General features: G+C 34.2%; 1 protein-coding gene across 1 annotated transcript in view; it reads left to right on the top strand.

The window, feature by feature from the left end:
* The window catches only part of NCAM2 (neural cell adhesion molecule 2), a gene marked incomplete at its 5' end in the record, with an annotated part of 51,875 nt that extends 29,758 nt beyond the window's left edge, over window positions 1-22,117 (top strand). The window contains 4 exons of the mRNA XM_010010340.1: window positions 5,754-5,873; window positions 6,961-7,082; window positions 12,365-12,545; window positions 22,011-22,117. Coding sequence (XP_010008642.1) covers window positions 5,754-5,873; window positions 6,961-7,082; window positions 12,365-12,545; window positions 22,011-22,117 — 530 coding nt within the window. The remainder of the gene's footprint in view (window positions 1-5,753; window positions 5,874-6,960; window positions 7,083-12,364; window positions 12,546-22,010) is intronic.
* Window positions 22,118-23,898: the final 1,781 nt, after the last annotated feature.

Below are 23,898 nucleotides of genomic sequence, written 5' to 3'. Positions count from 1 at the left end.
TTTTTAATTTTTCTCAACACTAGTATGTGTAAATGAATTGCTTGATATGTAGTTCATGCAAGTATGTTTCTCTTTTAAGTAAAGTTATGGGAACAGTCTACTGATCAATGATCCATCTCAGTAAATTACTTTTGTTCCAGGAATATTTCTCCTAGGATTTTCGCTTTGTTAATACTGTGTGCTGTTCTGTGATTTCGATTAAATAAGGGTCCTTTTTAAATAAATAAACTAGAAAATTAACTTCTAAAGAAAACCTGTTCATTGTTACATCATAGGTATCCTAAATGACAAAACCCATCTTCTGGATTCATGCTGGTTTGATATATTATAAACAGTGTTGTCAATCCAAAAATTTGTTCTTTCCTGGGGGCTTTGGATTACACTTTTGCTTGCTTTATTTTCATTAATTTATAGGACTTCACATTTTGTAACTATGATTGTTCTATCAATTATTTAAACTTTTCTTACTTACTTTATTTAAATAAAAATGATACTTCTGATTCAATTTATATACTGACATCCCAGAATCCTACCCAATAAAAATTAAAATTAAATATATGGAGAAAAGGAACTTACAGGGAAATTGTGATTTGGGGGCTGTACACAAAATATTAAAGCAATTTTTGCCAAGTGCATTTTTTTTATGCACTACTGAAAAATATTTTATATGCAAATCATTCATGTTAGTGAACACTGTATTAATTATACCTAAATATACACTATATATCTTTATTCACTGGTAATTGTTTATATTCACAGTTAATTAAGCAACTACAAATTTTATTCCAAAATAATACAACAATTTCATTATAGTGCAAAGAATGATGGAAATTCCAGAGAAAACCATTCTCTCTAATTTTTAAAATGGTTACTTTTCTTTTCTATGTATACATTTTAGGGAATTATTTAAGGCTTGATATTCTCTCCATATATATTTATGGAAGTTATGCCAATGATTTCACTGGCAGTAGGATTCACTATCATTATGTTTTTTCGTATAATGTGAAACTTGAAATATTTTCAAGTTCACGAATTTATGTTAGTTGAATTCTGACATTTATAACCAGATGCTTAAATCAGTATTTATGAAGTTAATCATTATTTGGTCAAGGCAGACAGGTGGAGCTGAGACAGTGTGGCTGTTTCTGCATGTGAATAAACATTTTGCCTATTGTGTAGTAAAATCCTCTTCCCTCTCCCCCCACCCCTCACCCCCACCCACTTTTGGAGCACAGAGAAGCTAGAAAAAGAGGTTTTACACTCTTCCTCCTACCGTCCAAACGTACAGAGTAAACAAAAAAGTGTTGCTCTTCCCAGGCAGACAGAGGTTTTGGGAGAAGTTTCTCAGATTGTGTGACATCTACAGAAGTCTAAGACATTTGTACAGAACCTTAATGCTGTAATGCTGTAAGTTCCTTGCTGCTTTTTTCCCATCTTCCCATGTCTTTTTCTTCTGTCCTTAAAAGAACATGAGTTATCATCACAAAGAGAAAGCTGTTTAGGTTTCATAAAAATACTATTCATTTCTTCTCTGAAAGAGATTCCAGTATTTCCAGTGGACTAAGTTTTTTCCTGCGAGTAGTAAAATAATGAGGAAAAGGTGCAGCAAAATGCTGCTAAATCAAAGCACTCCACTTACTAAACTGCACTGTATTTAGTCTACGTTCAGTCTGCATGGTAATAGAGATTCAGACTAGAAGGAAAGAAACAGAAAAAAAAAAATCCTAAAATTTGTAATGCATCTTTGACAGAAATTTCACACTGCTGCGAACTGTCTTATATGAGTAAAGATAATATTTCAGCCATGATATGTCTCAGCTACTTTGTTTCAATATAAATTTAAATCCTCCTTTAGTTAGATCTGACATCCTCAAGGGATTGAATTTGGAACTAAAATAACATTGTTCTATGCAACAGGTAGATCTCCAATGGGAAGAATGTATTGATGTGATATTTCTATTTATTAACCTTATATAAATTCTACTCTGGGATTAATGTAATGTAACTACTATTAGCTCCCCTAACCTTCCTTGCTTTGGTGGTGGTTTGTGTAATATATCACAGTCCTTAAAAGAGTTCTGAGGTAGATTTCTTTTGGTGAAAAAACAATTTAATATTCTAGACATTTCCCAGGTCATTCTACTGCAATAAGGTAATATAAACGATATACATCAGAAATGCAGCTGAGGATTTCTGGGGTTTTTTTTTACTCACTTGGATCTATGGTACAATTTATTTCACAGCAAATCTTATGTCAGATGTTGCTTTCCTACCATTCATCTTGACAGCAGTTAAAATTCTGCAATAACAAAATCAACTTTTCTAGCTGAAATGCTTACACTCTATTGGAAATAGTATGGAGTCCTGCATTTTTGTCTATCTAATATATTTTTGCAGGCTTTTTTTTTTTTTTTTGTACTGTATTTGTCTTTTAATGTTTTGAATTTGCTAATAAAAAAATAATTTTTAATGTTGCTTAAATTTTAGGATTCTTGCCACAGAGTAGCTTAAACTGAATTTTGCTGTTCAGTAAGGTTTAGTTCTTTTTGGTTGTGTTTATTTTTAAATTCTGGTCTAGAAAATAAAATAAATCCCCCACAATATTCCTTGCATACCCTGTTAAAAAGTATTTGTAATTTTGTTTCAACTCTCTATACGGTACATGAAACCAAAACCAATATAACTTGTAACTTCTCCAAGGGTACCATGTGACTTGAAGCCTGCCTATACTCTTATAAATGGAAAATACTAAGGTCTGAGCTGTTGTGCATCATGTTAATTATGCCCAACAATGCCTGCAAAATTCACAAGAGTATCTTGCCTCTTTGCAGTCTACTCCTCAATGTAATGACTCACTGTGTGAATAACCCAGCAAAATCAATTAGTCTACAAAACTGAATTCTTCAGATAAAGTGTACAGATACCATGATTAGGAAGAAAATATAAAAGCAGAAACAGGTAGATAGAACAGGTAGAAAAAAACTGAAAAATTTCAAATCTGAAAGAATAAAAGGAATTTCACTTTCAGTATATCTGGGATGATATATGCCAAGGAATATAACAATGGCATAATTTACACATACGGTATGCAGTGGACCAATTTTTTCACATTCATATTCTGAAAGTCCTATATTTCTTTTAGAATATTATTTGAAATTTTACAGCTAATTATGTCAGCAATCATTGAAAATGGTAATCAAAATATCCATTTTGGCTAGGACTGTGAGCTGTGGACTCTTGCAGGAAGAGTTCTGTTTGTATATGGAAAGATGAATAAGCTGATTTTATACTTTAATGACAGATACATACCTTAAAGAAAAAACAAAATCACTCTATTAGTGTTTTCTTCCATTCTGAACATATTTAAAAAATGTAAACCACTTAGCAAACAGTGAAAGTTTCATTACTCTTATGTGACTTTTAAGCCCCGCACTTTTGTTACATACTGTAGTTTCTTAATTAATCTAAATGTCTTTTACAACTGGAGTGTTTGAAGTATTCTGATGAAGAATGGTTCTTTTCTTTGTTTTCCAGTACATAGTTGTGATTTTTTTCCGATGTATAAAGTATATTCACATAATACCATCACTGATACCAACTGGTTCCAGTGTTTGAGGACATATTTTTCTAACAAATTTAGTTTGGTTAATTTCATAAATGTATTTGTAAGAGTTATTGTATCTACACACATAGTGCTGTTCAGGGGATTCTAAAATAGACACTGATGCTTTAAATACTGCATATAGACATAATTTTATTCATTTAGATAGGCCCCAGGAGTCACTTAAGTGTTTATAGAATCAGATCCTTAGGTTTTATGTAGATAACACATTTGTGTTTTATTAAGTGTAGACTCATAGTCATGCTTTTATAGTGGTTAAATTTTTAAAACATGTACAGTAACACTAATTTTTAGGATGCCTTAAGCTTTATTTTCAGTGAAATTATTCAGCCTTGGAAAGTAATGATGGCTGAAAGGCAAGTCAAACACTGCTAGTGCTTGGTTTAGGTTTTAAGTTTCATCTCGCCTTAACTGAATGTTATATATAATAATCCTCTACTCCAGATTTTGTTCTAATTCTCATGATGGTACTTTATTTTTTCATGACATGGTTATACTTTATAGTTTTATACTTTTAAATCTCGTGGAAATATGATAAATCTAAAACATGGTAGAAGACACAGTTCTACTGTTTTGTTTACAAGAAAGCAGTTGCCATGTTTCAATGGCAAATCCATGCAAAGTGTTCATAATAGAGTGTGAAATGTGAAAGTTACTGTTTTTCCAAAATTCATAAATCCCTTTAGTTCCACACTTGAGGGGACCTCTGTCTGTCTGGTGCATGAACAGAAGAAATAGAAATTCTAATAAATCTGGACTGAAAAGAATAACAGAGTACTGACAGAAATAATTGTACTTTCATTAAATATAACTTGAAAACCAAGCCTAAAGCAACTATTAAAAGTTTTCTCTATAATGAAAAAAACCTGGGCTCCCTAGAGACTGAGAAAGAGACTATTGGCTCTTTCTCAAGATGTTATAATTCTGTATCCTCTTGTAAGATAATACAGCCCCTGCTTTTCTGGGTAAGACAAATACTGATGTGCTCTTCTGAAGTGAAGTCCATCCAATTTAAGTCCATTTCCGAATGCGAATCTGACGTCTGGAGAGCTCATCACAGAGCTGGCAAACAGCAAGCAGGCAATTGCTTTAGAGACAATAAAAGTAAACTGTTTTGTAAAGGCAGGGCAATGGTCCAAGAACTCTGTGTGGATTGAGGTTTCCAAGTGCTTATTTAACATCAGTATTAGTAATACACAGTACTATGGCAATATATAATACTGCATTCACATAAAGGATCCAACATCCTTTTTCTGGATTTTGTTTCTGCACTTGTTACTGTACATTACAGAAGCAATATTCTTAGTGCTGGACAGTATTTGTTTTAGCAAGCTTTTACCCGTTTTCCGCTTCTGATGGCCTCTCCAGGTAGAATCATAGGTTCAGGCTGTGTGAAAGATTGCTACCAGGGATTCAGTCTTGATTTGTGAAAGCATGTCTTGAGTTCAAACACTTTCATTTGCTTATAATTTAATATGCATTTCTATAGTCCTCCTCTTAAATATGTACAAGCAGGCCTAATTCACTTTCGGGTCCTTAGGAGATAACTCAGAACTCTTCCTTTGATCATCATAGCCATCTGTCATTTTAGGTCTTGAATATATCGTTGAACTGGCAAAGCATAACACCAATAATTCACTGCTAATGTACATGGAGCTGCATCCAATAGTGTGGTCCAAGGATGGTTGATACTGCTCTGCATGAGGGAAAAATGGCAAGCTATGAACTGTGTGAAGGTGGCTGGAATGTCCATCAGATGCCTACTGACAGCTAGGCAAACAGAAGTTTGATAGTTTTTTGCCAGATTCATGCCTCCTGTGCTCACAATCTGAACGTAAAATATCAATCCACGTCAAGGTCCTTAATTGTTTCCTATGGCTTATGTAACACCAACATTATATTTCTTCAGATGCATAACTTCCTCAGTCACAACAATGATTTTATGCAGATGAAAAAAAAAAAAAGTACTATTACCTCTTAACAAGAAAGGTACATTTGGTACATCTGGACTGTGAGAAAATGGGACTCATTAAGTTGCAAGTGAAACAAATTATGAAATTGCCAGACTTTTTTTTTAATTTATTGCTTCATCAGATTTTGTTCCCATATTTTTTTCTTCTCTTTCCTTTAGCAATGGTTGTTCTCAGCAATTTGGAACCAAATACAACATACGAAATCAAAGTAGCCGCTGTAAATGGAAAAGGGCAAGGAGAGTACAGCAAAATCGAGATCTTTCAGACCTTACCTGTCCGTGAGTAACACTTAAGCTATTAAATCAAAATGTAAATAGAATATTTTATCTCCAGATCAGCTAATAATTTAAATTATGATTCACTGTGGATAATATGTTTTATATTTACAGGCTACTTCCCAGTGCATAACATCAGTCTTCATTGTTTCTCAGGAATCATGGGTTTGTCCTCTTATTCCCTCCCATCAAGTAGTGTGAATGAACTTAAAGTGGAAAATTCATCCCATTACCTATAATTTGGAGACTTAGACAAATGTATGGTTTATATTTAGACTCACAAACCATGAAACATACTAAATTAAGGACTTCTCATTTATATTCGTTTACACAATTACCACAAATATTTCTAAAGGAATTGTATCTCTCTGTGAATGTAAATTTAGATATTTTGAAGATAAGACACAAGTATAACAACACACTTTCATTTAGGATCTGATTAAACTTTATAATAGGCATTGCGTATAGAAATGATAATTAGTCTGTGAATTTCAATGAGCTAAGTGGCTTTAACTGGCTATTAACTCTTCCATTGTACATTTAAGTTTGTATTTATCCTTACATTACAGAAAAAACTGGTGTTGCTTTTGGTAATCTTATTCTTTACGTTTCTTGTTAATACAGACTGCTCTAAAAGTATCCAGTTTTGCCTCAGAACATTTATTGAAGAGTTAATTTACCTTATATTGATATTACAGTCTTCCACATGGGGCTAGAGCTCATGCTTAATATTAAGGGTGCTTTCCTGTAAGATAGTGTTACCCTCAAACTTCAGTGTGAGTAGCAGCTTGTCAGCCTAAATCATTTCTGAAGTAAATTACATCTGAAAGTGTCAAAAGATGGAAGGTCTTAAACAAGTACTTCTTTCATTCTTCACATAATTTTGTTTCCTTTTGTGCAATAATTACATTAGAACATACTCTAAGCAAAATATTTAACACACTTATTAAGGTTGTTCTGCAGTGCTTGGAAGTACTATGTTGATTTTAAAGATTTTGATTAATAATATGGTGCACAAGTTCCCAGTTGTAATTTAAGACTTACCTGATTGCTGAATTATTATTATCTACTGTTTTTTTTCCTTGTTTAGGGGAGCCAAGCCCCCCTTCAATTCATGGACAACCAGAAAGTGGCAAGAGTTTTAAACTTAGCATAACTAAACAAGATGACGGAGGTGCCCCCATTTTGGAATACATTGTCAAATACAGGAGTGTAAGTATTTCAGTTAATCAAAATAGATGGGTTTTGCTTAGTAATATCTTCTTTTAATGTAGTCAGGACTGTTGATGTGATTTGAAATGTAACAAAATGGTTTGCATACTAGAAAAAGAAAATGTAGTATAATATGTTTTCTTTTGTTTACTAGGTTGCTAATGCAAGATTATAAAATGAAACATAAAGAAACAAAAGCACCATGTTCTTCCTAGAGGTATAACTGAGAGTTCATTCTAATTAGAAAACTATATTCTCTGTTTTGTTACATGGTAAATGAGGGACATTCATGTTCGCCTCTCAGAAGTGCATTAAATTAGCAGACATTAAAGTTACATAATTAAGGGTTGTTTGAGCAGCAAATTAATAACCTTTTATAAATTAATCTGTATTGATAGATAGCATCCTAGCGATAGAAAGCTATACTCCAGTGCTCCATATTAATTTGAAATTAATTATCTGTTCATGTTTCATATTTTCTGTCTTCCTAGATTCCAAGGTTCAGCTTAAAAAAGCTAAATAATTTGAGATTGTTAGGACTTTCATGAGTTCCAGTGTACATATCAGTTCTTTAACAGCCATTGTGCAGATTTTTTTGGCCTTCTATCAGCTAGAATCTGTTTGGTGTTCTCTCATTAAATCTGGCAAGTTTACAATACATGCTTTTCTAGCTAAAATATCCTTCCTTTCCTGATTACTGTGTTTAGAAATTACTGGGTTAAAGAACTAACTATAGAGCTGGTAAAAGCAATGAATTTAATTCAAAAGTGTGCATTTTCTAATGACTTCTTTGTGTTCTTTTAGGAAGATTATACTACTTTTACCTGATTAGGCCCAGTAAAAGGATGAGAGTGCAATAGCATATGTACATATCCATTTCAAGAGTCTAAAAGATATCGGCAATGTAACATCAGATATTTAGACTTGTTAAATAGAAGGTAGTGAGGACTGTATTTAACAGAAATAAGCAATCTTTGAGAAATTGAACGCGGAACATGTTTCGATGTTCCCAAGAAGGAAAAGCCATTTCCTAATTTTCAGTATGTTTTTTTTTTTTCACAATTCCTGCTTTTTCCTATAATGTCACTCTGATGATAGTTCTGGCATTGTCCAAGTGCTAAACCAGGCATAAAGTATGATTTTTGTAAGGTAACCAAAGAAGATTACTAACTCCAAATCAATTGAGAAAAATTTGGTAGAGTTTTTAAAAGTAGCCTGGGGACATAAACAGCAGTTATTCTGATATCACTGATCCCTAAATCTTAATTGACATTCTTAAATGACTTTGAGTCCACTGAGTGCAGCTGGCATAAAAGAAAAGTAATTATAAAGAAGAGAGTATAATATGCAATACAAGATACAATGCAGTTTCATGGGATTGAGCTTCCTGTTTAGGTAACAATGCCTCTAAGTATTTATAATTAAGAAGAAAATAAATAGTTTGGACATAATATATTCATGCAGCATATGGAATTTAATGTGTGATTTAAGTAAGCTAAATGATTTTGGATATATCCTAAATATTTTTTGAAACCTGATTTTCATCTAGTGTTTTGACTAAGGTACGATGTTATAGTCTGAAACATCACTCTTCGCATGTATTGTGGAAAGATAAATGTACAGTTTAAGCAGTAGCAGGAAACTTAACAGGTTACTGAAGAAGATAGCTTTTACTTGGACCTCAAATCCATACCTACTTAAGCTTTCAATTGAAAAAGTGATTTGACTAAATTAAAGACCATCCTACAACAAAAGAGCATGATGTTTTGGGGTTTTTTTTGTGTTTTAATCAGAGTGAATGGATGCTATTTAAAGTTCTTAATTATCTGTTGACTGCTTCTCTTCTATCTTCCCCATTGGTTGTATTTAATTAGCTTTCCTATAACTCTTGCTAGCCTCATTACTAGCACCTGGACCAATGTATTTGCTTGCCTATTTAAAGAGCGCATTAGAAAACAAGCTATACATCAGTGTCTTTTTCTTCTTTGTTTTTCATAACAGCTTATGTCTTACTAATAGTCAGTTCCCTTATATTTAATTTCCATACAGAGTTTGTTGTTGTTTGTGTTTGGTTTTGTTTTTTTTTAACTGGGAGAAGGACAGCCTTTAAGATACAGCAATTTTATAGCCTGGTTTAGGACAATTGGTAAGTTTTGTTTTTGTGGAAATCATGTGTTTCATTCTGTCAAATATTACTTTCCTAACATTACTTCATTCATATTATGGGCGGGAGCTATTATAGTTAGTTAATTAGAAGCTTCACTTCTTGGTCTGCATTCCAGAGAAGTAGGTACTATGCAATTTTTATGAGCAGCAGCCTCAGACTGATTCATAGTCTTGCACAAAGATAGTGAAGACAGTCTTACAAAGCTTCCCTGGTGGAGCCTGAAGCTGATGGCATACAATGACTTCAAAGTTACCTTAGGATGGAATAAGAGGAGAGAGAGAAAGATGAGGGAAAACTCTTCCCCAGTAACCACCTGGGAAAAGCAGTGATGGGGATTCCCTAGACAAGCATCCTGTCCAGTGCAGGAGGTGAGCACCTAACCACATTTCTCATAGTAACTGTGATTTTAATGGGGACCAGGGGACCAACTCAAGCTACCCTTTGGTTGTTCCTGCTTCTAGTGCTATTAAATTTGGCTGGGCACACATGATGAGGTGCTGGTATTGCACAGTGGATGTTAAGCTGTATTCATATAAGTAATCAGGGAAAGGTGTAGTGATTTTGTAAATGGTTATTACCTGCTACGTTACTTACCAAGTGCTGTAGTTATAAACTAAAAGCTAGATGGGAGTTTTGAAGAGATTGTACAGGCTTAAGGGGAAGGTGAGGAGGGCCAGGAGGAAGGAGCGCTGGAATACAAGGGAGACAATGCCAGAGGACCTCAGGGCAGGTGGGTCATGAGGCACGGATGTGCAAGAGAAAGGCAGGCTACAAAGCAGCCTTTGGAAGCTATTAGCACAGGTTAAGCTTAACACCAAAACCAACATGCAAGCAACCTGTGATCACCATGCAGGAGTAATCATTTACACGTGACTCATATAGTCACAAGCAAAAGTTTCCGCTTACTGCTCAAATGCATTTTGACTGTGATGGATATTCTGTAGCTGTACATATCGCAATTGTGAATTTGTTCTTGGTGTATAATGTTGCCCACTGTTCCTTGCAAATACTTACCACTCTATTATCTTGAAGAGATTTGTTTGCAGCCTTCAGTAATCATTTTGGTACCATATCCCAAATTACTTCATAATGCTTAAGAAGCAAGTATTGAAATAGGCTTCTTAGTGATTGGAAAGGGGAATTCTTTTTCTATACTTTAAATGTTTGGAGGAAATATCAGAGGAACAATTAGTTTTTGCAGGCCTACAAGTTGTTCACCATGTCAACCTGTGACGTTACCATTAATGCTCTGAATTTTGGCAGTAACAAGTGTTTGATTGACAGCTTATGTGCTTCACTCTTGTTTGACTGTGCTGATGGGAGGACCATGTTCATTCTGTGCCTTTATAAGAGGTTCTAGAACAAACTTCATTAAATATGAATCATTTCAAAAGAGAATTTCTCATTTACTCTCACTTTGAAATACCTACCGTAAAACATTTTGATTTTTTTTTTTTTTTTTATCTCAGAGTTTCACTTTACCTTGGACTTTACCTTGTCAGATCATTGGACATTCTGTGCATTTTAACTCTGTGTACATTATCAGCCATTTTGTGCTTTTTGTCCTATATTGCACAGACCTACAAAGCATCATCATGATGTAATGAAGTCTTGTGAAGTCACTGCTTTAAACTATCAGGTTGTCTTCTGTGAGGATTTCTTGATATTTTTTCTGCCAGCTTTCAAGACAGTTGGCTTCTCCTGACCTTTTTTTTTTCATACTGCTTCACCAAGTAGGCACTTTTGCCTTGCTGCAAACATTCCAGAAAAGAAGTTTTACTCTATTTTAATCATTCCCAGGACTATCATGTCAGTACCAGTGCCACTGCAAAAGCAGCAAGAAAAAGTTTAAGAAAAGGTGAAGCCAGTATGGAGAAACCATCACACTCAGTGCTGATAGTGAATAAGTTTTTTCAGCAATGCACATAAGGGAGTTTAGTCCGTCACTCTATTTTCTGAAGACTTGAGACAAACAGGTACAAGGAGCATGGTTGGGATCTTAACTGTCTAATTTAGGTGTAATTTTCTTTGACACTTCTATCAGTCAAGAGCAAGGTGCTCTAGCAAGGACCCTAAATATAAGCTGCTGAGAAGCGTAGTAGTCTGCAGCAGAAAGTTATGTTCCCTATATTTGAAGGTTTTTTTTTTTTTCTTGAAAGTTTTTTATCTACTGACTGGTCTGTGTTGCTGTATGGGTTGGATGTATGGCTCTCAGCCATAATTTTTTGCCATTTTATTGTACCTCAGTGTTTGGTAAGAATAGGTCTGCATAGATTTTTACTGACTGTTATTGATATTCCTTTGAACGAGATGGCATTTGTGTTTGACAGCGTTTCTCATTTGTATAAAGAATAATTTAATATATTATGGACTAAAAGGAGAAATTGCAAAGGTAAGTACTCCAAATTTACGAAATACCACAATTAAGATTGCACTTGAAGTCCTCATTTGTTTCCTTTGTACAGTTAATTGTCTGAACTTAAACCTTTTTTTTTCTCTAGAACACCATCTTAAATATTTGCATGTATCTCACCAGTGTAGAAATAGGACTGCATAATTTCTTGGTTGTGTTTATACTGTCACATACAACCTAGTTTGCAAAATATTCATATAGTACCACCTACTACTACAGTTAGTGTGTAGTTTCATTATATAACTAATGTATGATATAAGCACATCTTGCATTCATAAACAGTTCAAGTTTGGATTTAATGCCAAGTTTCTCAGAAAGAACATTGATCAAAATGTAATCAAAACATCTATATAAAGTAAACCTTTTACAGAATTTACTTTTAGCAGCATTTGTAAATAATTACCCTGCTGTTCCCCAAGATAAACATCAGTATTTCAGCAATGTATAAATCGAAGCCAAAAAGTTTAAAGGGATTGCCTACAAAATCCCTAAATCTACATTATGGAAACATGATTGGGAGTGGTTAAAATTACCAAAATCTGAGTACTCAAGAACTCCAAAATTAGATTATTTGAATGTTCATAACCTCAGTAAATGATACTCCATATTTTTTATGCATCACATAGAAACTTAGTTTATATGTATTAAACAAATAATACAAGAGGTTTTGAGAATTTAAACTTAATATTTGCATTCTTACAGAAAGATAAGGAAGACCAGTGGCTAGAGAAAAAAGTGCAGGGTAGTAGAGACCACATCATCTTAGAGCATCTTCAGTGGACCATGGGTTACGAAGTACAAATTACAGCTGCCAACAGACTGGGTTATTCTGAACCAACATTGTATGAATTCAGTATGCCGCCAAAGCCCAACATTATTACAGGTAAGTTAATTTTGGAGTGTTTTCTCTCTATGAATTGTTTGCTACTCGTAGTACACAAATATATGTAGTTGAACATAAGGTAACTGAAGTCTTATTTAACTGACAAAGCCTGAGACACCATACTCTGTTATCAGCAAAGACTTGGTTCAAAACCCTTGAATGGGACCCGTCTCTTACTTTTGTCTTAGTAATAAACTCATTAGTAAGTACAGAACACTGAATCTTCAACCCAGTTGATGACAAGTAACAAAGAATACAGTATTTAAGGTACACCTGCTGTACATTTTCATTGTCTGTTTACACTAGACAAATTACAATATGTCTGTTGTAAGCAGTTTAGTTGCTAGAATTCTTGATTTCAATCCTATCTTTGCATGTGCTTCAAGATATATATGTGTATATATCTTTATATATATTCACATATGTATGTATATATATGTATACATATATATACACATACATATGTATGTGTATATTCACACATGTGTATATATCTATATATATATATTCACATATAATAAAGATAGTTGTTTTAGGGTATGATAAGGTTAAGACTTCAAATAGTCTTGTTTGGATACTGTCTTACTGATTCACCCTAACACGGTGAGGATACAGCCTTCTGTTAGACCCATTTACAAGCTTTGAAATCTGCAGAAATGTTGTTCATATTTTTAAGTGTGTAAATAGGAACATTTTGAAATATTTTAAGGAAAACTGCATAGTTCTTAAGAGTGAATGTGCTTCAGTAACTAATTTATCAAGTTTTAATGCTGCCCAACATACAATTATATTTTGGTGCAATAATGCAAAATTATTTCATTAAGAATAAACCTAAATATGATGGAAATTTCTCTTATATTACAGGTTGGTTTAATTTTTATAAAGCATATATTATGAGGAAGATATTTCAAACTTTTTGTCTAAATTACGGGCTGATATCTTTAATAATACATTCCAAATTATATCAGTGTCATTATTGCCATTTTAAAATCAAGTGCTAAGTCATCTAACATAATACTTTCTGTATGCTGATATTAAACTGTTACAGTATTAGAATCAAATTAAGATCATGCCATATAATGGCCCATATATTAAAATGTAAACCATATCACTACCTGTGTTTGCATTTGAATATCTGACAAGCATTGATCTTAGTAAACTGGTAATGAGTTTGAGTAAAAGACTACTTTGTCATCAAAAAAGTTTGACATAACTAATTTTTTTTTCTTTCTATTGCAAGTTTTCTTCAAATATATTTTTAGGGAAGTTACCTCAAGACTCTGCAAAAATTCGTTCATACTGGAAGCATTGTTACTTGCATTTATAGGAAGGAATAGGCATTTGTAATTCATTAGTAGGTTCAGATCCAGTTCTAGTACAGATATTTGGTTTAGGCACTTGAATTGCAGTAGTGAGAGGTGATTTGCATTTTGATTGAAATTCAGGGCCTCAGTAGGCCCTGTGTACTTTAGTTTTTAAACAGATAGGTTTAAACACAGATTAAACACAATGCCTTGTGATTGCCATCATTCAGAAAAAGAAAAGGGAAAAAGAAATGTAGGAAAGCTTGTTGTCCCAAGAAAATAAAAGTATTTGTCAAGCAGAAGAACCTTATTTAGGTAAATGGAAGGGATAAGTCATATAATCTAACTTGAACCTGTTATAATTATTTGAAGTATTCCATGGTACAGCCACAGCTGCTGTAACTGAGAGGAGCATGATATGCCTCTGCAAATGGTAAGGGAAGTGGTCTCTAGACATTCAAGTAAAAAGCAGCTTAGTTAATTTAGTTTATAGATACTTAGAGGCTTTTTCCTTCTGGTGCTCTCCCGTAACCTCAAGTAGTTGTGAGAAGCCTGTTACACTATTTAGTACCAGGACTTGCTTATATGAATGTTTATTGCAATTGTGATTGTGGAACTAATTAGTTTCCTTGACAACTATATTTTTCAAAGCCTGAAAAGAGTGTGAAATTCCCGTTATAAGCACATTCTGTAAACGATTTTTTAAAGTATGTCAAAGGACACTTAGAATCAGTGGAACATTAATGTTCATATTCATGAGTTAGTATGGTTATCTTGTTTTGAAATGGCATATTATTATTGCAATATAATGTATATATATATAAAAACATTGTTGCAAAAGTATGAACCTACTTTTTCAAAACTTCATAGATAATGTTTATAAAATACTTTGAGGGGAATGCTTCTTTCTGGTATCAGTCAACTTGGATGATGCACTGTTTGTCTGCTTTGAGCCTTAGGTATTTTCAGCTAGGCATCTACAACTAGGTCCAAATAAAGACATAGGCAACAAGAATTAAATTTGGCTTTTGAATCAAATCTGCATTACCTATCCTAAGTGCTCACTTAGGAGCTTCTGACGACTGAGATACCTTTCCTGATTATTCATGTAATTACTAGAAAACCTGAAGGTTTTCACATGTGTGTGCCCGGATCTATGGCATTTCAGCTGAACTGTTTCTGTCTTGCTCTAAATGTAATTAAAAAACAAGATATCTGTAGATCCTGTGTATGCAATCTCATGCATATTACTTATCTCGAGAGAATTTGGGGATCCTCGAAGTATAATATACTATTCTGGTGAGTATGTGCAGACACTAATGAAATTAATCAGAGAACTAGAAAGAGATGGAGGCAAGGATACATTTGTTGTCCTTTAATAGGTGCTTATGAGGGAAATTGGAGTTAGCACAAGAAATAAAACCTGTTCTGATTGCTTCAGAAGGAGCTTGCTTATGTTTTCAAGCGCCGTTGGATATAAGGCAAAAGTAGTAATCCCTGAGGGCAGGGACTGGAAGCCAAAACTCTACTTACATGGGCTTCAAATCTATAATTTCTGCTTGATAGGGAAGTGCGCAAGTACCAGCTCCTGGCTGGAAGTCAAATTCTGTAATAACACAATATGGTGATCTTCCATTAGTAATCTTAGGTCTAGGAAGGAGCTTGAGACTGTAAATAGCTGTCTGGCTTCAGTGAGGGGTATAAATGAGACAGACATTCCTTTAAATTTTCACATAGTTGGCCTTAGCAACCTCCAACTATAGATCTACTTGATTTTGTAATTTCTGTTCCTAGGCCTTTAACACAGTCTCCATTCACCAAATCCAACAAATTTGTTATTAGCTCCTCAAATTTGTAATCCTTCTAATAAAAATTTCCTGGTTTACTGAAGGGTTTACCGATGGAACCTTGCACTGACTTTGAGAAATACTAAAGAAGCCGCATTCTTGAAACATTTTGCCTTAAATAAATGTATGTATAAATATATTCATGTATGTGTGTATGTGTTTATAGATACACATGACTGTATTATATCTCTGTATATATAATTTTACTTCCTACTTTTTTGAGTCAACAATTCCATCTTTGTATTTAACTTTTTGCTTAGGCGTATGAGTATGTATTTAAAAATTACGCTTTGAAGAAAGAGTGGTATAGTCTTAAATGTAGTATTTTATGTATTCAAAAATCTTTATGGATCCTAGTGGGCAGGACTTGCAGATAGTGTTAAGCTGCTTCTAGTCCTGTGAGAAAGAAAAAAAAAAAAAGCGTTCTCAAAGGAGCTGTTTGCTTTAGCTCTTAGCTCTCTGTCAGTGTACAAACAACATTGACTAACCTCTGCAGCCATAAGAAATCCTCTGACTAGGTGCCACCAAGAACAACTGAAGTCCATCAGCTCCCAGAACCAACACTACAGCCCATTTGTATGGCTCCGTTTACTCCTTAGCAGGGCAGAGACAGAGATCCTGTCTTTGTACTGTGTAGCTGGTACAAAATTGTCCAAATTTGTCATTCTGAACCATTACTGTTGCAAACTAAAAATACATCTACAGTTTTATGTTAAGTGAATCTTAAAAGAAGATGAAATGAAAGGTGTTAAAAGAGGATACTTTCTGCAAATGTTAGAAAAACTTTCAGATATTAGGGGCGAAAGATTTATACAAGTGCTATCTTCCAAAGGCTTTTATCCAGTCAATGCTTTGTCTCTGGAAGGCCAGTAGATTAAAAATGCCTGCAAGTTGTGTTTTATCATAAGTTTTTTCTTCTTCCTTATAAATTAATAACTTGGCACCATAGTGGGAAAATGAGAAAAGCATTTTGTGATAATATGAAGCCCTTTTCTCACTTTGCGATATCGGTTGTTTGGGGGTATTTTAACTTCCAATGCTGCATGAATTCTTGAAGTATTTTTTTGTTAACATTGCTGGAAAAAAATGAGATGCATCCCTTGTGCATCTCATTTACCATTTTTCTATGCATGACTCTTACCAATGCTTAAAATAACAGTGATAAGCAAAGAGGGACAATTTAAACCATGGTATTTTCTCTCATCATCGCTACTAGCAAAGATGTTACTCTTCATGCCAAGCATTATTTTTATCGGTAGATATTACAAAAATGCAGCATTACGATCTCCAGTGGTGTCAAATAAAATGAAAAATAATAGCTCTTATCAGTGTTTCAGATACATGTGTATATACATTTGAATTTGTGTATATGTATTTTATGATGTATTGCATAGACGAAATAGGGATTTTGAACTATACAGACAGTGTTTTATTAGAATAGAAGCTAGGATAATGAACTTTTTCATCCAGAAACTGAAAATGACTAAGTACAGAAAAATGTTTCCCCAGTGCCCACAATTTTCTCTCAGGGTGAGTCATTTAATTTTTCTCTCAGCCAAGCAATTCATTAATTTTTTTTGGATAGAAATAAATTCTATATGATCCCATCTGCATATTCAGGGTTGGTCCTGTCACAACTTGCTGCCAAACAGCAGAGTCTCCTGCTGCAGGTGCTCTCCTTGTCTTTCCCATCCCTTCAACACTGACCCATGGGCTGCAAGAGACTCCCTAGCTCTGAAGGGAGGCATAACCTTCCTTTTCTCCAGAAGGGTTGACTTGACCCTGGCCATGCATTAGCTATGAGAAGCCAGAAAGCAGCCTTCATTCTTGTTCTATACTCTACCACAAAAGTACATAATGTTTGTTGACTTACCATAACTATGAATAAAATTTCAATCTGAATAGTTCTTGTGTCTTTTGAAGCACTTTCCTTAGATTTCAAATAATTTCAGATCTGTTTGAAATTAGATTTTACCTGATTACAGCCAAGCCTCAAGGTCAGGGTATCACATAAAAGTGTGCTTGCCCAGGCAAGGCCTCAGCTGTCATTACCATTAGCCTTCCTTGCTGCAGGAGAACATAGCTGGCTCGTGTTCAACTTCATGTTCAACTTGATACCTTTTCTGCAAAGCTGCTTTCCAGCTAAGTGGCCCCCAGCCATATACTGGTGGCAAGGGTTGTTCCTTCTCGGGAGCAGCATATTGCACTTCTTGAATTTCATGAGGTTCCTTTCAGCCTATTTCTCTCGCCTGTTGAGGTCTCTCTGGATGGCAGCACAACCACCGGGTGTATCAGCCACTCCTCTGAGATTTCTGTCATCAGCAAATTTGCACCATCAGCACCTCTGCAAGATCATCCAAATCACTGATGGTGTTGAACCACTGATGGTGTTGGACCCCATATTGAACTCTGGGGTCACTGGACTCCAACTAGATTTAACAGCATTGATCAGCACTCTCCAGGCCCAGCCTTTCATCCACTTTTCAGTTCCACCCCACAGTCTGCTTATGCAGTCATTATCCAGCTCAAATGAAGAGAAGCCCTTTTCAGGTACAGTGTGTTATTTTGGAAAAGGGCCACGTTTTGAGGAGGAGTTAGCTGTGGGGTAATTTCAGCAGTTGGCTTTTGGTACTTTTGCATCATTAAAAGTTAAATTAGGAGAACTGGGGGGATTTGTAGTGAGCTTCTTTTGTGGTCTTATTTCCATAGAAAAAGACTGACAGTAGCTACCTGACCTAGGACTAAAAGTCATTACTTGTGGCTTTCAAATTGCCTGTTTAAATCTCCAGAAAAAGACTATAGAATTATATTATATACAGATTCTTCAGGAATAATATTTTGTCCTGATTTTCAGCCTATGGCTTATGACCACACTGCCTGTCCATGTATGTGCATATGTATACCTGTACAAACATCCATCAATTTGTGCCTTCTGGTAACTTTTGAACGCAGTTGACAATTTCACTAAATTTGCCAGAGAACAGAGGTTTCAAAAACAATACATTCATGTAAACATTTTTAAAACAGGTGTCTGAGGATAGAAGTACAATTCTTTGTAGCTCAGTAAGGAAAATATATTAGAAATATACATGCTTTTAACAATCGAAATAATTTCGGAAAGAACAGTTTTAACTTTCTGCTCCTTGATCTTTGCACCAGCTTGGATAGCAACAATAAATTTAAACCAAGAAAGAAAAGAAAAGCACAGAAGGGTTTTGAAGATATTTCCAAAGGCAAAATTTGCATTCCAAGGATCAGAAATTTAAAGACCATAATGGGTACCTCTTTTGAACAATTTTGTGCTTTGCAGGATTCCTTAGTCTATCTCTATAGCTTTGACTAGTTAGATTTTTAGTTAAATCTAAAATAAAGAACAAAATGCAGTAGTCAAAAAGGAAAGCTTTGAGGATGTTAGTCTCCTTGTAGCTCTGATCATATTCCCAAGGCAAGGAAGAGCTGCAGCATTATCCTTGTGAAGTTACCTACCTCATAGGCTAAAGGATATCATTATTCCAAAATCAGAAATTGAAAATGAAGACTTTTGTTTGACTTTTGTTCAGATCATAATTCAGAGCTAAAAATGTTTTTTTGAGGTGTCATGCTTTGAGAATAGGAGTTGGTAGGAATCCCCCCAGTCAGATAAATTAATATCCAAAACTTTGTATCCCAAACTTCAGAAAGATGACAGCCCCTGCAAAACCTATTTGCTTTTATTTTGCAAACCAGTACTAGAATTTGCTGAGTGAGAGACATTTCTCATCAAATCCTGGAGATGAACATCGTTGTAAGTGACAGGACATGTTCTTGCTGTAGGCTGAAAACAGCTGTGTTTGCTCCATTCCCTGCAAAAAACAGTTTTCACATGAAAAGGGATAGAAGTCGCTAACAAAAAATAGTAGAACTCTCAGAAAAAGAGAGAGAAAAGACTTACACTATCAGTATCATCAGAGAGATGTTCATAGGCAAAAAAATAAATATTACTGTTTAAAAAATGCAGTTCTTACAGTACAGGTGACACAGGAATCAACTACTGCTGAATACTAGAAATACAGTAGAATACTAGAAAAAACAAATAATTGGCAAAGAACTACTCTGCATTCCCAGAACTTATGCTTGAAAAGCAATTTTTTTTTTTTTACTTTTTACCTTGTTAATTTTAGTTTGCTTATGTTTTTGAATGCTATGAGAAAAAACAAAATCCTCGCAGATGTTGAAATACTGAAGTGCTAGCCCCCACTTTACAAGTATAGTACTCTTACTCACCTAGACTATTTATTTTAAGTAATTGCTAGCATTATATTGCTTTGTAATTAAAGAAAACCCAAAATGCCAGTTAAAAAATTAAATTGTTAAATATAGTCTCTAAAAATATTTTTAAACTGTTATTCAAATAACTCTGGAAGTTCAATGTGTCAAAGTTTGGGGGTTTTTTGCTAGGAATATAAGAACCAAACTATTTAAGTCTTAACAAAAAGAAATGCTTGTGAATTTTGAACATCTTAAGCAATCATAATTTCTTTTAAAAGTGTATCACTGAAAACACCATGTTAGAAATATGTGTGAGAGTGGGGTAAAGTCGATAATCGCCTTTAGTCTTTTTATATTACTGTCTTTTCTACTTAATCACCTACATTGAGATGTATATTTGTGCAAGAAGAGGGACATTCATGTTTTAAGATGATAATGCATCTGTGTCCCAAAGGCAAGTTTCCTACCAGAACATGTTCACAAAACAACAGTTCTGTGATTTAAGCTAAATTTGAGGTGCATTGCAAAAAGCCCTGAAAGATTCAAATCCTAAAACCTGAAAATCCTTTGATTTTTTGGGTAGCACTTAAATTCTGCATCTTGATTATGTATTTGTGGCAAGAGATAATGATTTATCTACCACTTGCCTTTCTCTTCAGATTGTGAGCTCTATAGAATAAGAGGCACACTCCAGTATGTTTGTGCTAAGATATCACAAACCATCCTTTACACTGATTTTAACATTAGATAAATTCTTCTAAAGCTTGAATAGTTACAATAAGGAACCAATATAATACCGTTTAAATGAAAAATGGGGGGCTTAACAGTTTGTATCTACGTCCATCACAATTTAGTAAAGTTCACTTTTTAAAGTGGGTAAATCAAGATGTAACCAAGGTTATTGTTCATGCTACACAAGTTTTTCTACATTTCAGTTTCTTTTGTAGTGTCTTTTGAAACAGTAGCCTAACACTGGTATTAGTCGCTATCCATGTAATTCCTGTGTCACTGTAGCTGACAAAAAAAAACCCCAAAACTCAGTCAAAAGGATTGAGATGTTTAAACGTATATTATATTGCATAAAGCTGACCCTATTATCTGCCAAAAAGTGAACTTGAAATTAAAATATTAGTAGAAAAAAATATATGCAAACTTCATATATTGCACTGTATTGCATCCAGATATACTGTGAGGACTTTAATGTCTAAGAAGTTGCAAGTTTTGAAAAGCAACTGTATTTTGTTCCCATCCTAGTATTAAAGTCAATATCTAAATAGCCAGCTGCCTGTGCTGATTACGTCGGTCATTCATGCTTCAAGTGGACTTACGTCCATATTACTGATACCAGTTTTGACAGTGGTCCATTCTGGACTCCTATGTTATTTCAGGAATGAGGTAAACTTATTAGGAAGAAGAAACTATGAAACAAGTTTCTCTCTTCTTTATCTCCATGCATGATGGGAATCTTTTTTTTATGTAATTACTGACTTATTTTACAGTTTCTTCTTTCAGCCCATGGGCTGGTGTTTGTTGTTGCTTCAAATAGTCACCTTTTCTGATAGATGTTGCATTGCAGTTTCTCAAGTTCCAGGTACTTCCAGCATGAAAGATGAGCAAAAGATTGTACTGAGCTTGGCTGACTAGTTTTGAATTTCAAGGTGAAACCAGAGAGTTGGTCTTATGCTTCAGATTAAGTGCTTAAATAAATTGTTTTAAAGTTAGACCAGAGAGTTTAGCACTCCAGCTGCTGTGGAGGACCACATGTTGCTAGTATTAACGTACACCTTTTCTACAGTTTGAGTACTTTATTATCCACATTTGTCCAGAGCACTTCAATGGTGACCATTTCATGCAAAATTTAATCATTTGATGTTTCTACTAGAATGTCTTTCAAGTGATTGTCTTTGCCACAATGTAAATATTATATTAATTACTTTTCTTTCCCATTGTAACATTTTTCCTTTTGATGCTTTATTTTCCATATTAGTGTCAACTTTTTAACTTCTATCTCAAATTTCCTTCGTTTTCACACTCTTGATTTTCTGTAACAATTCTTACCTACACAGGTACATGCTGTGAAGCTATTAGACATGAAAATGGAGGCCAGTCCCTGCAGCTGAATGCTGCTGGTTTCTCTTTCATTGTAGTCATGTGTTTCTGGTGCATGTTTTGATACTGTTGATAAGGCAAGCAATATGTTTTCTTCCTTTCTCTCTTGATTTTATATTTACAGGAAAATAAACACAGACCTGTATAAAAAATTATACTTTTCTCTAGCTTTTCTAGAGTTTTCATTCCTAGCTAAGATCCTAAATAATGTAATTATTTCAGTCTGTGCATACAAAATTCTTTATCTGGCTTTTTGGGAAACTTAAAGTTCTGTGACAAATTCAACAGATGATACTTGGCTGTTCTATCTGACAGAACTTGGAGCATTTGACTTACTGAATTTGATCAATGTCATTTGATTGTATTTTCTAAACCATATTTTGATTATAAGAAATCTGTGCGGTGACCTTACCATTGTGAGTCATGTGCTTTTCCAGATACACCATCAACTGGTCTTTCATAAGAGCATTTTTATTCCATATTAATCACTTTCACAGAGTTGTGTTTATAGTAGCTCCTTCCATGATGTACTTAAAATGCTTAATATAGACATATTTTATAGTTTCTAGGGAATTTTAATAAACATTTCTCCCCTAATTTATAATTTATTAATTGCTTTAGTTCATAGTATTTAGCTTCATATACTTTTTCTGTGTCTCTCTCCAGCCATGCCTCCACATATAAAATGTGTCCCTGCCCACCAAATGTACTTCTTGTGACTGTAGTGATGCCACATTCCATTTCATGGCATTTGTTGGACTTGAAGCTCTAGGGGACTCAATTTTGACCTTTAGTAAAGAATGGGAAGAGTAGTTTTCCCTATTTTACCCATTAAAAGAATGGCTTAAAAAGTATACAACTAGAAGAGTGTACATAAAATCTCAGAAAAGAAGTTCATTTAGTAAGAAGTGACAGACATTGTACAGCATATGTTTGATTTCATGCAGTTGACTAAGTTTATGGTTGATTCATCTGTTGCATATAGAGTAACCCAAAAAGCAATGTGCTTTTGAGCTAAGTCAGAATTAAATATTTATTTTAAAATACCTCCCTTCAAATTGTTACTAAATGTAACAAAGATAGTAAATTAACTGTACATGTCTATTTTTCCCCTTATAGTTAATTTCTTGTGGAATTTAATAGTTATCTTATAAATTTGAAATCAGTTGGTCAAATTTAAGTTTTTATTTATCTTTGCGTATATAATATATTCTTATTTCTTAGAAGGAGTGATTATGGACAGTTTTCCCAGTTTCTGTTTATCCTTGGAAACCTTTAAAACATCATTAATAAACCCACTTACCATCTAAAACAAGTAAGAGTCATGTTATAAAACTGGCCTATACCACAACTAAGATGCCTTCAGAATGCATGTGTGTAAATGTGAAGACTAAATTTATTGACAGAAATACTTTTGTAAAAACTTTAAGTATGTAGTCTAATGAAGCAGCCGAAATTCAAACAAATTCCATTCTAAATATGTTGGCTTCATTGTGTTCTATAGAAAATCCCTCACTGTGTTAAGTGGGGCCACTACTTCATCTGCAGCCCTTGCCACTGTGTTTTATCAGTTTAACCTAATGCTGTGCCATTAAATTTAAATTAATTAAATTGAGATGTGCCTGGCCATAGTATGGTGAAGAAATAGAATTTCTGTTCTGATCTTTTAAGAGTCAAAACTTTGGCTTCCCATAGTCAGAGCCAGTCATGTGAAGACTAGTTTTTCATGCACCAAGAATGTCAATATAAGCATTGACTTCTATTTAGTTAGAATCATAGAACAGTTAGGGTTGGAAAGGACCTTAAGGTCATCTAGTTCCAACCCTCCTGCCATAGGCAGGGGAC

This window comes from Nestor notabilis, unplaced genomic scaffold (genome assembly GCF_000696875.1).
Source record: "Nestor notabilis isolate BGI_N333 unplaced genomic scaffold, ASM69687v1 scaffold9842, whole genome shotgun sequence".
NCBI classification, from domain to species: Eukaryota; Metazoa; Chordata; class Aves; order Psittaciformes; family Psittacidae; genus Nestor; species Nestor notabilis.
The sequence above is the reverse complement of the archived record's forward strand: the minus strand, read 5'-3'. Positions and strand labels throughout refer to the sequence as shown.